We start from the raw sequence: 15,102 nt of genomic DNA, 5'->3' as shown, positions 1-15,102 counted from the left end.
TACGCGTATAGCATTTCACACCCCTCATACAGTATGAAGCGCTATGAAAATAATCCACATTACAGCACTCCAGTCACCTTCAGCATGACTTAGTTATATCATCTATCTCATGTCATCCCCGAGCCAGGAAGCAGCTTATGTCACGGCAGATGGCAGGCCTGCTAAAGGACTTTCTAGCTGGAGATGTGCAGATTGCAGTAGGTTTGCAAGTTCACTGTGCGTGCATACTTAAGTGTCTGTGTGCATTTGCATAGCATGTGTCTATAGAACATGTATCTCTCTGCAGAGTTCGCATGTTTGAGTGTGTCTGCAGGTTTTGCGCCTCTCAGCAGTGTCTGTGTTTGCAATGTGTAATTATTTGTGTGTGTCTGCGGAGATTCGATTTGTGATGGTAGAGTATGTGTGTTTGGGTGTATGAGTTTAGAGTGTGTGTCTGTGGTGCAACTTACTGTCTGCGCCGGGTGGATGTGTAGTTGAAATGCATGTTTGCTTTATGCGTCTCCAGAGCATGTGTCTGCTGCAGAGTGTGTGTATTTCAGTGTGTTTCTTCAGGGTGGTGTGTGCCTTCGTTGTATGTGTGAATCTGCAGTGTGTGCCTCTTCTGTTGGTGTGTCTGCGTTGTATGATAGTTTTAACTGTATGAGAGTGTGTGTGTGGATGTCTTTCTGCATAGGGCTGTTATGGCAGTTTGTAAGTATTTGGTATTTGTAAAGGACCTATAGACCTTACGGACAGTATTTCAACAGTTTTCAGAGTATTGTGCTGCATCGTTATGAATAGTTGCATGCCAGGGTGCATTTCTGCCAAAATTGATTGGAAACCATATATAACCCTCATGTTCGCCAAGGTCTGAAAGCATTCAACATGCTGAGTTTGATATGGGAAGCACAGGAGGAATCCCACCCCATTCCCTTAATAGGAACCAGCCTCTGAAACCTCATTCATTAAATAGAAAGTGACATTCCACCAAACAAGGGAAACATCCAGTGTTCTCATAAAATATTAATACATACTTTATGCACTAAATAAACTTGATAAATGTCTGAAGATTGGAGGCAGGTGTAATTATTCACTGGAGGCAAGAGAAATAGGTAAGGCAGGCTAAAGCATAATTTAGACTGAGAAGCAGGCTTGGCATGGCATCACAGGGTACTAGAGACTGACCCTCTTATTAACATGGACTGAGATAAACATGATAAAGACTAGAACTGTAACATCCACAATCTTGAAGTAAAAGTAGCAGCACAGTGACCTCTTTCAACTGATCAACCAAATACAGTTATGTTTTGCAAACGGTGGTCAACAATTTAGTAGGTTGCTTCTTTATATGCATATTATGAGTTTATCAGCTTTTTAAAAATAACATTCTTGCTCCCAATCATTTCAATTTGTTGTCATCCATTATAACATGCTCATATACTAGTGGCTCTTGGCACTAGGTATGTAGAGAAAGAATACTAAAATGCTTGTATAAAGTAAGAAATAGTCACATCTTCTGCTCTCATGAGAAAAACGTATGAGTCAAGATGAAGCTGAGAAGTCTAAACAACAGAAATGTACCATACCGTCATCTGTCTCTTAAAACTCAACACCAAGAGTAAGGGTAAACCCTGGATAGCTGAACTCATTGAAAACTTAGGGCCATATGTACTAAAGCATTTTCCCATAGACACAGAATGGGTAAAATCCTTTGGTACATCTGGCCCTTAGTGGTATAACTTCTAAGTCTGATTTTCAAGACCCTTATGTGCAAACTTCAACACATTAAAACAAATGGAAGTTGAGCCCAAGTCAGTGGAGCATGCTTAGAATAGGGGTTGTCGGATCAAATTTGGGAGTACCCACAACAGCTTGAGCTGCAGAGGTTTCTAGCACCGGAAGGACCATCATTAATCCTTAGCAAAGCCAAGGTTTATCCACTTACAGTAGCCGATCCCAGGTCGATAAGTGACTTAAGCATGTCTCACATCTAAAGTGAAGTCTAACAGCTATAGTTGAAATAAACAGGTGCAATAGATGGTAGAGATCGGACATGTAGATTACATATCAGTGTCCGTTTTATAGCCCAAGTTCTTGACTAACTTTAAAAGCACAGGATAGATGCTCAACTCTTTCACCTACGATTTGAGCATTGGTGTAAATCCATTCAGTAGTTTTGAAAAAAATTAAGGTTAAAAAAAATTGCATATATTATGCCATGGAGGATCCACAGAGCCAACAGATCTCATCCTGAGATGTGGTTGGTTGCTACTATCTTAACCAGAAAGTGGTAGCAGCCATCTAGGACTCATGACTAGGTCCCGATTCCTAAGAAAAGCAGCAAAAAAAGATATAGGGTCAGGATTGGAATACCATGTCCCTGGTGGTTGGGTCCCAGAAGGACATCACCTTGAGCCGAAAACTTTTTTTTTTTCCTTTTTTAAATTTTGCTACGAGTTTGTGAAGGATCCGCAAATCAGTTGGAAAATAATAAAACAAAACGCACATGCCTTTCAAAATCCCACTCCCAGAGTCGGAGGGACTGAGATCCTGGTGTATATTTAAGAGGGGGTGTGCCCTCCCAGACCCAGGAGAGGCCCAGCGGGCCCCATCCCCTGGGGCTGTCTTTTAAAAGAAGGGGAGGAGTGGGGCCATACAGTCTGCCTCCCTGAGCTATAGAATCGCCCTGGGATTACCATGAGCTGGCCCAGAGGGGATGGTGTTCCGGGGTCCCCAACCCCCAGGACACCGTCTGTTTCCCTGCTTGCGGGCTCTGGCAGCGAAAGTCAAAACATTCTTGCCCCTGGCAGGAGCAGAAACCTGCACCCGCCCAGTGGGAGAACATAATATTTTACTGCCCACACTCTTATGCAGGGAAACACTTTGAATTGCTCCCACCCCGCAGGAGCAAAGGAATACTGCTCCTGCAGGCTTGGAGCAATGCTGGCTCCCGCTTCACCCTCGATGGGTGTAAGCAGTGGAGCTGATGCGGCTGGGGGGCCTAGGCCTCCACCACGGCCGGCGTCATGGGACTAGCAGTGGGGTTGACTGCCAGCAAGGGGTTGTCTGCAGGGCCATTCCACTGCACAGCTGGAGGTTCACTTTACGTATGGTAATACAATATCCATTAGAAATCTTTTATTTCGGCCACCAGGGCCATAAAAAGTACAAATGCAATAAAAAATACATCATAATAATTAAAACAGTACATTTCAGCACAGGAGTTTTAAATGTGCAACAAGGCAGTACAATAAAGCTTCACAAGTCTTGACTGGCACATACAAAAGGCGATTAAAATACACAGAAGGGCAAAAAATAGTGCTGTTGTTCAAAATGTTAACACAGGGGTATAGCACAAAGATCAACCTAATACTAAAGAGGGTAAAACGCCTTTTGATTGAGTGCCACATTGCACCCTAGAACTTAGTTACAGGAATTGCATGATTGTAACTACGTACAACTCAATAGAGCAGCTCCTTCTTGAGCACGTAGCATCAGGCTTCCATTAAATAAAAAACAATGTTGTACACATCATGAGACCAGATACAACAAGCATCAAGAATCAGGGTTCATATCAGCCTGCCACCCTCTTCCTTAAGCACCATATCTTGAATAAATAACTAGAGACAGCAAAAACTATAAACTGGACAGTGTTCATCCTCAGTCCTCTTAATGCATCAGAGCAACTAGTGAATCGTAGATTGCGACAAACTGGGATTATCCAAACAGATTTAAGCCTCTTGTAGCCTCCCCTGTCAGCAGCTGCGGCCAAAACACTGTGCAGCAAAGAACTCTGGGACACAGAGTCCCACCAGGGCAACCAGCAGGCACCACCACAAAGTCAAGAATCCCCGAGCTGCGGGGGAGAGGCAGCACAGTATAGTGTGATGTGGTTGCCTCCCCCTGTCAGCAGCTGCGGCCAAAACGCTGTGCCGCAAAGAACCCTGGGACACCCAGTCCCACCAGGACAACTAGCAGGCACCACTACAGAGTCGAGAATCCCCACACTGTGGGGGAGGGGCAGTGCTATATAGTGCGATGTGGGTCCCTCCCCCTGTCAGCAGCTGCGGCCAGAACACTGTGCAGCAAAGAATCCTGGGACACCGAGTCTCACCAGGCCAACCTACAGGCCCTAGCACAGAGTCAAGAATCCATGCGCTGCGGGGGAGTAGCAGCACTATATAGCGTGATGTGGGCACATCCCCCTGTCAGCAGCTGCGGCCAAAACGCTGTGCAGCAAAGAACCCCGGGACACCATGTCCTGCGAGGGCAACCTGCACGTACCACCACAAACCCTAGAAATTCACCGATAAAGCCTAAGGTTAAAGTGGCATTATAGTTGTGTGAAATGTTCAGTAACAGTGTAACATTTTAAACTCTAAAAACATAAATCCACCAATTATAGTTATCTCGAGTAACTATAAATCATGCTGTAACACAACTATAACTCGCATCCTCGCAATGCACTGCTAATTACCGCGCATATTACATCACTCATGACTTCTATGATTCATTGTTAATACCACTGCTACACTTGCAATGAAATTATTGATGAGAAAACTGTGCCTGACGGGGGTGTGAGTTATGGTTTCTTAAGATAAGTATAACTGAATCATTTTTGTGGATTTGAGTTTAAAATATTGTTGTAACTGAACATTTCACCTAACTATAACATCACTGCAGCCTTAGTTTTTTTCAGATATCTATCTATCTATCTATCTATCTATCTATCTATCTATCTATCTATCTATCTATCTATCACTGGTCCTGAGGAGCTGCTCATTTCAATATCCACACATCATCCTTTGCAGCAAAGAACAGTGTACACTTCCATATAGATTGCAAAGTGTTTTTGTTGTATGGGACCACCTTTTGTAAAGTGCTTGTACTGTGTATGCCCGATTTCAAGATATGTGGTAATACATAATAAAACCAGGTGACAAGTAAGGGTGCATACTGTTCTTTATTGCAAAGGATTCTGTGGTGATAGATGTAATTGTATGGGTAAATATGTACACAAGTGGAAACCACAGTCCTAAAGATAGATTGGTGAACTCTATGCAAAACTAATGAACAATAATTAAATTGATGAATTAAATAAAGTGACACAAAAATGCAGCTATAAGCTCATAATTGTGCCGCAAAATGTCCTTGTCTATGCTGCAATATTCTGAAGGGTCTGTCTACGCCACTGTACTCCACAATATGCCACTATATCTCACTCTACTCCATGCCAATCCAGGCCACTCTACCCCACTCTACACCTCTACACCCCACCGTTCTCTGTGGCACTGTTTCATAAGCCACTCTGTGCCACTCCACTCTATGCCCTCTACTTTATGCCACCCCACTCTGCTACGCTACACTGTCTCTCCATTCAACTCTACTGAGCGCAACTCTACAGGTGGAAGCACATTCCCACAGTCCTAAAGATAGATAGGTGAATATTTATATATCTGCTACTAAGGTTAATCCTATTTTAAACTTAAAATCAAAAACAAAACAATATAGTTCCTCAAAACTTCACAAGTGTGCCATAAAATGTCCTTGTCTGTGCTGGAATATCCTGGAGGGTCTGACTACTCCACTCTACTACATTATATGCCCCTATACCTCACTTTACTCTGCACCACTACACTCTACTCTACCCCATTCCACCCCACTCTACACCGATCCACACCACTATTCTCTATGCCACTCTTCTCTAAGCCACTCTGCCACTCCACTCTATGCACTCTACTCTAATCTATGCCACCCTAATCTGTAACTCCCCACCACTCTACTGTGCGCCGGTCTAATGTACAGCACTCCACGCCACTCCATGCCACTCTATACCCACTCTGCCATACACAATTGTGCTCTCATCTACGCCATCTCTCTTGCCTGCAACCCTCTTGACTATGCCACTCTCCTTTATGCCACTCTACACATTCTTCTCCACTCTACTCTATGCAGCTTAATGCCACTTCAGTCTACCCTACTCTATGCCATTCCACTCTACTTTGTGCCACTCTACTCTGCAATATCACAAAATAAAGTGATGAACGGTGTGTTGAAACTTTTCAGATACTCACTCCCAGTCACAGATCTGGGTTTAATCCATCGTTATTTTGCTTGCCACGTCACCCCAGTTCGGACCCAGCTATATGCAAATCATTCTTGACCCTCTTCCCAATAGGAGCAGTCCAGCCCGAACTTCCAAGCCAGGTCCTCCCTGGACAGGATTCAAGCATCCTGGGACTGGTTTCAGGGTATCACCCTTCACCAGCCAGGCTAGCTTGAATCCAGTGGCGCAGCCAGCAAGGTACCCACATCTGGGCATACCCTAGCCACCTAGGGCGCACAAGGCAATATCAAAAAATAAAATGATGGACGGAGTGCTGAAAAGCTACTTACACTCGCCCCCCCAGTCACATATCTGGGTTTAATCCTTTGTTATTTTGCTTTCCACGTCTCCCCAGTTCCGACCCAGCTTATGCAAATCAGTCTTGGCCCTGCTGTCAATAGGAGTAATCCAGCCCGAACTGCCAAGCCAGGTCCTCCCTGGACAGGATTCAAGCATCCTTGAACCGGTTTCAGGGTATCATCCTTCATCAGCCAGGCTAGCCTCAATCCAGTGGCACAGCAAGCAGGGGACCCATGTCTGAGCATACCCTAGCCAATTAGGGTGCACAAGGCAATATCATTAAATAGAATGGCTGATGAAAGATGATACCCTGAAACCAGTCCCAGGATGCTTGTTTCCGGTCCATGGAGGACCTGGCCTGGCAGTTCGGGCTGGGCTGTTCCAATGGGGAACAGGGTCAAGACTGATTTGCATATGGCTGGGTCCAAACTGATGTGGCATGGTGAGCAAAAGAACGATGGATTAAACCCAGATCTGTGACTGGGGGTGATTGTTTGCATTGTTCAGCATTATCTGTTCCCTAAGTGGAAAGGGTATGACCAGACGTGGATCCCTTGCTCACTGTGCCACTGGATTCGAGCTAGCCTGGCTGATGAAGGGTGATACCCTGAAACCGATCCCAGGATGCTTGTTTCCTGTGCAGGGAGGACTTGGCCTGGCAGTTCGGCCTGGACTGTTCCCATGGGGAACAGGGTCAAGACTGATTTGCATATGGCTGGGTCCAAACTGGGGTGACGTGGCGAGCAAAATAATGATGGATTGAACCAAGATCTGTGACTGGGGGTGAGTGTTTACATTGTTCAGCATTCCATCCATCATCCTTTTGTGTTGCTAAAGTTGCCCTAGGTGGGAAGGGTATGCCCAGACGTGGGTCGCTTGCTCACTGTGCCACTGGATTCAAGCTAGCCTGCTGATGAAGGGTGATACCCTAAAACCGGTCCCAGGATGCTTGTTTCTGGTCCAGGGAGGACCTGGCCTAGCATTTCGGGTCTTTGTCTTCCTTTGCTACTTTTCTGCACACTTCATAATCTATGCTGTTGGCACAGTTGGCTATGTTAGCACCACACTAAGGAGAGGCCAGGCTTGCATTATTGAACACTAGTAAGAGTTGTTACCTCGTTAAGTGGGGCGTTTATGTAGACCACTTGCATATACCCTCATATTGGTTGAGCTAGGCCTGACCCTTACTGACACGGGGAATCTTCCTATCGCCTCCTGTCACAATATAAATACAAATGTGAGTGGTCAGAATGTATGCTAATATGCTCATATTCATCTACATATCTTTAATAAAATTGTAGCATGCAGTTATATGCGACTTATGTGTTTAAGGTTTTTGCTCAAGTGTATAATTTTAAAAATGGATTCCATAAGGTTCCCTAACTAAATGTCAGACTGGGGGCAATTATGTGCTTTACTTATTGTAACATCCAAAACTGTGTTACGTCCTGAGCATGTTATTCTTGGCCACATATACAAAACAAAGTATCATGGCTAACTGAAGCTAGAGTTAAGACCTGAAAAGTGCTTCCAACCAGCTCTCATTAACCAGTTATTATTTTAAATTGTATGGTAGTTCTTTGGTCCATGCACCTGCTGTGCAGACCACACAGAACTTAAAAAATATTAATAGGACAGAAGTCTGGTAAAACAACATAGCATAACATAATATTTCACAAATGCCATACATACTTGACTTATTATGCCACAGTGTGCACTGATTTAGTGATATAATAGTGTGAATTTCCCCTGACTAAGGAATTATTTAGGAAATAGCAATAAAATCAGAATTGTTCTAGCCTGGTGTGCATCATAGTAAAGCTCTCATCACGAGTGGCCGGAAAAATTCAGATGTATGTGGTAACTCGTCTTTCCGCACATATTGAAAGTATGAATTATGCTTTTAAAATTGCATTCCCCGGATACAGGTCAGATCAACGTGCCAATATTAATCAGCTAAGATGTCTCGTAAATACTTGGACATGTTTATTGTGCAGTAAGCACCAAAATCTGCTCGTTATTACCCATTTTATTGGAAAACTCTCAGTAGATGCTATTTATCGCACCCTGTATATAACGACCCTCACCCCCCCCCAACCACACACACAATATTATTTATCAGATGCGATAAATGTGGGAACAATGAAACACTCTTGCTGAAGGCCAGAACTGACCTTATTTTGGTTCATTTTCACCCAATAAAATTCCGTAGTGTTAAGAAGTAACATGGTTAGTTTAAACTCCACCGGTTGCCTCACTTTTTTTAGTTTTATTACATACGTTTGTCCTTCAACTTTGCTGCACAGGCCAAAGCAACATAGTGTTTAACATTACAGTAGTTATACACCTCTTTTTATTGTGAATATTTGATTACGCTTGACAACGAATGTCCAGGGTAAGTTTTTGAATACAAGTGGATCCAAAACATTTGATAAATCAGTGTTACGGGCATATTACACTTTTGTGCATACATTCATTGTTAACAAGTAATGTGTGTCTGTTGGGAATATCCTACATTTCAAATGTGTTAGAATGTAACTGCATTACTCCTTTGCTGCCAAGTACTTGCAGTCTAGATTCTTGAAGTTCAAATAAAGTGATTATTCTTTCAAAGACGAATGTTCTTGTATTTCTCAGAGCTTACACTGATCATTTTTCAGTTTACTTATTTTGGAATGTGCATCTGATGTACACATTGGGTGAACAATGAAGACATCGTTTATATTGCTGTGTTAACCCGACTTAATGTGCAAACACCTTTACCCATTAAAAGATATCTTTTCTGTTGGCAGTTCAACTTTATCGGAATTACCACGGCGGTGGTGTGGTTTTATTATTCTAGTGTGGTGGTAAAATGAGAACGCGAACTTTCTCCATTGCTGCTAGCAACACGCTGGTAGGAACTGCGTGGTAACAAATGTACAACGTATGGCGAGGATTTTACTGTGCGTCGTTTCGGATATTTTTTCTCCTGAAACATAAGTACCAAACGATAACACAAGCATACGTCATGCTGTTACTCTCGACATTTAACACTGATCTAAACACGGGAACCGAGCAGTGGCGCGCGGAAGGAACATAAAGGTCAGCGTTCGTGGTGAGTCACACTCATTTAAAATGTGCCACGCCCATAGTGCCATCCTGTCACGTCCTCGTAACCAGCTGCTTGGCAGGGACCAGTGACGCGCGTGGGGATGGCTAAGCAGGAAGTAACTACAGAAGTAGGAAAAACCGCTGATCTGAGCAGATAGCTCTAGTCACTGGACACACTGGTTCAGCTGCCGAGACGTGGAGCATTGTTTCTATTCATCGCATACGAATCCCGAAGTGAAAATACATGTTTGATCTATTTGTTTCCATTTTAGGCAGCAATGGACCAACCTCTCTGGTGTGCTAGCAGCTTCCGGGAAATGCTGTTTCTGAACTGGAGGTGATCACGATTTGGGGAAATCCCAAGAAGGAGCTACAATGGGCCTCAGAATCTTGGGGTTCTGCTTCCACTTGCCAACTGCGGTGCTTTATGGGTCCCTGTCACTCTTCGTCTCCATTTTGCACAATGTGTTTCTACTGTACTACGTGGACACTTTTGTGTCAGTTTACAAGATCGATAAGATGTCCTTTTGGATCGGAGAGGTATGTCCATTTTAAATATTTGTGAACAATTGCAGTGTGATGTACACAGCAGAGGTGTGACACCGCAGAAGCCGCTGGTTATATTATTTACAGCATTAGAAATGTATGTGCTAAAGCTACTTTTTCTTTAAGGTGTAATCAGTGTTAGGTCACCTGTCTGTCCGCTACTGTCTAAGAGGTTTATGGTGAAGTTTACCTTATTACGGGGCGCCCTGAATAGCATAAAAGGATCTTGCACTAAATACTGGCAACTAGGTGCCAGTCAAGAGTAGGAGCTGTAAGTGGCGCTGCTTACCTCACTCTTTCAGCGCCAGGGGTCTTGCTGTTGTCATTTCTGTTTGCATCCTGGTGAATCATAAGGGAAATAAAGTGTAAAATAATTACATTGTACCACACAGCTGGCTTCCTTAAAAAAAATAGGCTTACTTCCCTGATTTAATGTTCTGTGAATATTGGACTCGAGACTGCAGTCCTCAACCATAAAAACATTTTAGCTTCTATTTCGACCGGCCTGACACCAGTGTTTATGTCTGGCTACATAGCATATCCTGGGTTGTCCCATGTTCGCTGGACATCACACAATGCTCTTTCACACTTCTTAAAAATTCTTCCCCCGTCTAACGTACAACCTAATATTAGGCTGTAATTACATCTAGAAAAGCACAGCTTACGTGCTGTGGGGTTCTTTCTTCATTACAATTTGAGATCGTGTTTATTATCAGAGAACTCCTTAAAAGTCATCATTCGCTCCCATGTACATTGTGAAGTGGCTTAATTTAATCCATGCGCTGACTTTGTATTGACATCTTTATCTATGTTGAAACTTAGTGACTATTGGGCAACACCACCCTCCTCAGGATTTTTTTTAAAAATAAATGTCAAACAAATTAAATTGCTATGGCACAGCGACTGGGAAGATTTTATTAAAAGTAAATGGTCAACTTGTATCGAGAGCATTAGGTCTGGTAGGAATACATACATCATGAACTTATGGGTTTGTCATCTATGTAAGCTTGTACAGGAAGCATTCTTGCTTTGCACTTTTCAGTTCTCTTTGGTTTAGGAAGACATATTTAGGATCAATGTTTAATGAATATGTTATATGGACCTGAAATTCAGCTGTGAGCCTTGTAATCAGTGGTAGTAATGCTGGAATGGGTGGGTGCTCTATCACATTTTTATACCTGACGTGTGCTACCTTGAGAATTACTCAAGTATTTTCAATTTTCTATTTGACAGAAGTTATTTGTTTTTAAACTAAATAATGTGCGTTTTTCTTATGACATAGTGGATTTTTTAAATTGTGTATTTATAATTGTATATTGTTGATTTTATTTAGTCAAAACAGTTTTCAAAATTATCCATCGATTTATACACTGTACCAAGATCACACTGAACTTGAATCTGGTCTCTGCAACATATTACAATTAATACTTTCACATTTTCTGTGGTTGTGGAATTTATCCGTGGAAAAACATATACCCATCTTTTATTTATTTGTGTTACTTCACTAGAGAGTTACGCCAAAGCACTTAAAGCCCAAGCACTTCACAAAAATTAAGGGCACGGTACTGTTAAGGGTGAGTTGCTTATAAAGGAGTAGCGAAATAAGTAGGTACGGGGAAATGGGAGCCATGAAATACATCAAAAATAAAGAGAACAAGCACTGACTAAATCAGCAAGTCTGGATTTAATGAACTAACACATGGGCCATAGTTGTAAAGTAGTCCGCCATGCAAATCACTTGAGTAGTGGCGGAACGATACACCCAAGTGGCCGATACCATTAGCTGAGGAATGAATAAGCCACTGAGCTAAACCAGGACATGATTGACAAGTCTCAAGTCAATGGTTCAACGAAGCTAGTCGATGAAAGCCATGTTTGAAAGGGGTGGATTCGAAGCCCACTTTATTTGTATTGTTAGCAAGCGGTCTGGTTAACCGCAGCAGTGTCAAGACCCAGACCCAAAAACAAATGGCATGCTTGGAAGGAAAAAGCAAGTAGCAGTTCCAATGTTGAAAATGAGTTTTAGTGAAACAACAACTAAGCCCCACACCAGTGTCTTTCATTGTTTACATAGACTGCATCTTGATCCAGTTCTCATGATTCATTCCTCCAGCAACCAGAATTCCCCCCTCCCCTCCCTACATCCCACTTCTGATCATTGGCTTAGTAGGTGAATTTTCCTCTAGCACTGAGTTCTGTGTAACGTTTTTGTAAGATAGAGGAAAATCTCCCTTTTGTGCCTGCTCCTCCTACCGAGCACAGCAGTAATCTAAACAAAAGTACACTGTGACGCAAGACAGTTCCTGCTAAGTGAACCCACAGTTCCTGCTTTCATGATGGATAGATACACATTCTTTATACCATGCTTCCTCAAGCTCCGATCGATTTAATCGACAGTCTTCTGACCCCTTTCAAGTCGCCTTTCTGAGAATCGTATGGGCATCAGTCCTATTTCCAAATAAATAGACAACTTCGCATTTTGGTCAGTTCGAGTTTTTTTTTCTTTCTGTCAGCTACACAAATTGTGTTGAATGCTTCCCTTTCTTTCATTTCACCACTGAGTCATAGATACAAACCAGGTGTCTCCATAGTCTTGATCATGGCAATATGGTTTACCTGCATCTCAAATTAAACTGGTGCTCCTCTGCATGGGCCAGAGTATACTGGTGTAAATGCTCCCAAAACTGACTTAGATTGCTCATAACTTTCCGAGTTCGAGGTCCCAGGATTGGCTGCTAAATTATTACAATAAGCTTTTAGATTCCTTAATTAAAATACCAGAATTAATCGCCAGACTTGCATTTTAGGATGACATTTTGATGTCTACTCACGGTTTTATCAGTCAGGTCGCTAGTCACTTACGCTAATTACAGAACACTGTTCTTTGAACCACACTAACTGCTGTTCTCTGTGTCACACCGTCGGTCTGAAGTTTCAAAAAGCACGGATGTGCCTGTAGACGTAGCTTTGTAATTCATTCACTTACATACTTAAGTCTGTACTTGTTTGGCAGTTGCATTCTACGAGCAAACAAACATAAAATGGTACAGGGGATTGCCAGCACTATAACCCTGAAGGTACCATGCACAATATTTAGTGGGTGTGGGGTCACGGGAATTGTATGTTTCATAATTATTGTTCAGAGTTTTACTTTTTAGGTCTTCCTTACTAGGCTGAGCATACTCTGGTGTGAGACATATTGTTAGCTTACAGTGGGCTGAGAGCTTGCCTATTGTTTACTATCAATTTGCTTCATTGTCGCTTTCATTTGCTTGGTTCTTAATCATTAGTTTGTGTGCTTTCCTTCCTCTACTTGTATTTCTTCCTCCACTGGAGCATGGGCGCATTACTTGTGTTCTTCCACTGTTTGTTTTCCAAGCACTATGTTTTTCGTTTTGTTTAAGCTCTTCACAAAAGTATTTGTGTTTTCCAGTTGTCTCCCTGATGTACTTCACCCCCACAATGCTTGGTGTTCCCTGTTCTTGCCCTCCTGGTTCTCCCTTCCAGCTCCATCTTGCTCTCTCTCACCCATTTTATTTTCTCTTACTTGACTACGTGTTACTTCTTTCCCCCAACCACGCTTTCCTTGTTACTTCCCCCTCCCGCACTCTGTGTTTTGCCTCCCTCCCACACATTCAATGTGGCTTCCACACCCTAACTCCCATGTTTCTTCTCCAACCCGTGCTCTTGTGTTGCTTCCCCAATTTGCAACCCTGTGTTGCTTCCATACCTGTGCCCTGTGTTGCTTCCCCACCTGTTGTTTTGTGTTGCTTCCCCCCCCTCCTCTGGCTGTGTGTTCCTTCCCCCCTCCCCTGGCTCTGTGTTGCTTCCCCCACCCGCTGCCCCATGTTTGCTCCTCCACCTGCGGTTCCATGTCACTTCCCCCACCCGCAGCCCAAGTCACTTCCCCCACCCGCAGCCCTGTGTCACTTCCCCCACCCGCAGCCCTGTGTCACTTCCCCCACCCGCAGCCCTGTGTCACTTCCCCCACCCGCAGCCCTGTGTCACATCCCCCACCCGCAGCCCTGTGTCACATCCCCCACCCGCAGCCCTGTGTCACATCCCCCACCCGCAGCCCTGTGTCACATCCCCCACCCGCAGCCCTGTGTCACATCCCCCACCCGCAGCCCTGTGTCACATCCCCCACCGCAGCCCTGTGTCACATCCCCCACCCGCAGCCCTGTGTCACTTCCCCCACCCGCAGCCCTGTGTCACTTCCCCCACCCGCAGCCCTGTGTCACTTCCCCCACCCGCAGCCCCGTGTCACTTCCCCCACCCGCAGCCCCGTGTCACTTCCCCCACCCGCAGCCCCGTGTCACTTCCCCCACCCGCAGCCCCGTGTCACTTCCCCCACCCGCAGCCCCGTGTCACTTCCCCCACCCGCGTCCCCGTGTCACGTCCTCCACCCGCGTCCCCGTGTCACGTCCTCCACCCGCGGCCCCGTGTCACGTCCCCCACCCGCGGCCCCGTGTCATGTCCCCCACCCGCGGCCCCTGTGTCACGTCTTCCCCACCCGCGGCCCCTGTGTCACGTCTTCCCCACCCGCGGCCCCTGTGTCACGTCTTCCCCACCCGCGGCCCCTGTGTCACGTCTTCCCCACCCGCGGCCCCTGTGTCACGTCTTCCCCACCCGCGGCCCCTGTGTCACGTCTTCCCCACCCGCGGCCCCTGTGTCACGTCTTCCCCACCCGCGGCCCCTGTGTCACGTCTTCCCCACCCGCGGCCCCTGTGTCGCCTTCCCCACCCGCGGCCCCTGTGTCGCCTTCCCCACCCGCGGCCCCTGTGTCGCCTTCCCCACCCGCGGCCCCTGTGTCGACTTCCCCACCCGCGGCCCCTGTGTCGCCTTCCCCACCCGCGGCCCCTGTGTCGCCTTCCCCACCCGCGGCCCCTGTGTCGCCTTCCCCACCCGTGGCCCCTGTGTCGCCTTCCCCACCCGCGGCCCCTGTGTCGCCTTCCCCACCCGCGGCCCCTGTGTCGCTTACCCCAACTGCGGCCCCTGTGTCGCTTCTCCCCACCCGCAACCCTCTCGCTTCTCCTCCACCCACGACCCAGCCTCACCTCCCCTTCCCCCCACAGCGA

At 45.4% G+C, this 15,102-nt stretch overlaps 1 protein-coding gene across 1 annotated transcript in view; it reads left to right on the top strand.

The window, feature by feature from the left end:
• Window positions 1–15,102, top strand: part of MFSD13A (major facilitator superfamily domain containing 13A) — a 168,336-nt gene that overhangs the window by 27,445 nt on the left and 125,789 nt on the right. The window contains exon 2 of the mRNA XM_069239515.1: window positions 9,751–10,018. Within this exon, the coding sequence (XP_069095616.1) occupies window positions 9,854–10,018 (165 nt within the window). The 5' untranslated portion in view covers window positions 9,751–9,853. The remainder of the gene's footprint in view (window positions 1–9,750; window positions 10,019–15,102) is intronic.

This window comes from Pleurodeles waltl, chromosome 6, assembly GCF_031143425.1.
Source record: "Pleurodeles waltl isolate 20211129_DDA chromosome 6, aPleWal1.hap1.20221129, whole genome shotgun sequence".
NCBI classification, from domain to species: Eukaryota; Metazoa; Chordata; class Amphibia; order Caudata; family Salamandridae; genus Pleurodeles; species Pleurodeles waltl.
This window is presented reverse-complemented; position numbering and strand designations above follow the sequence as displayed.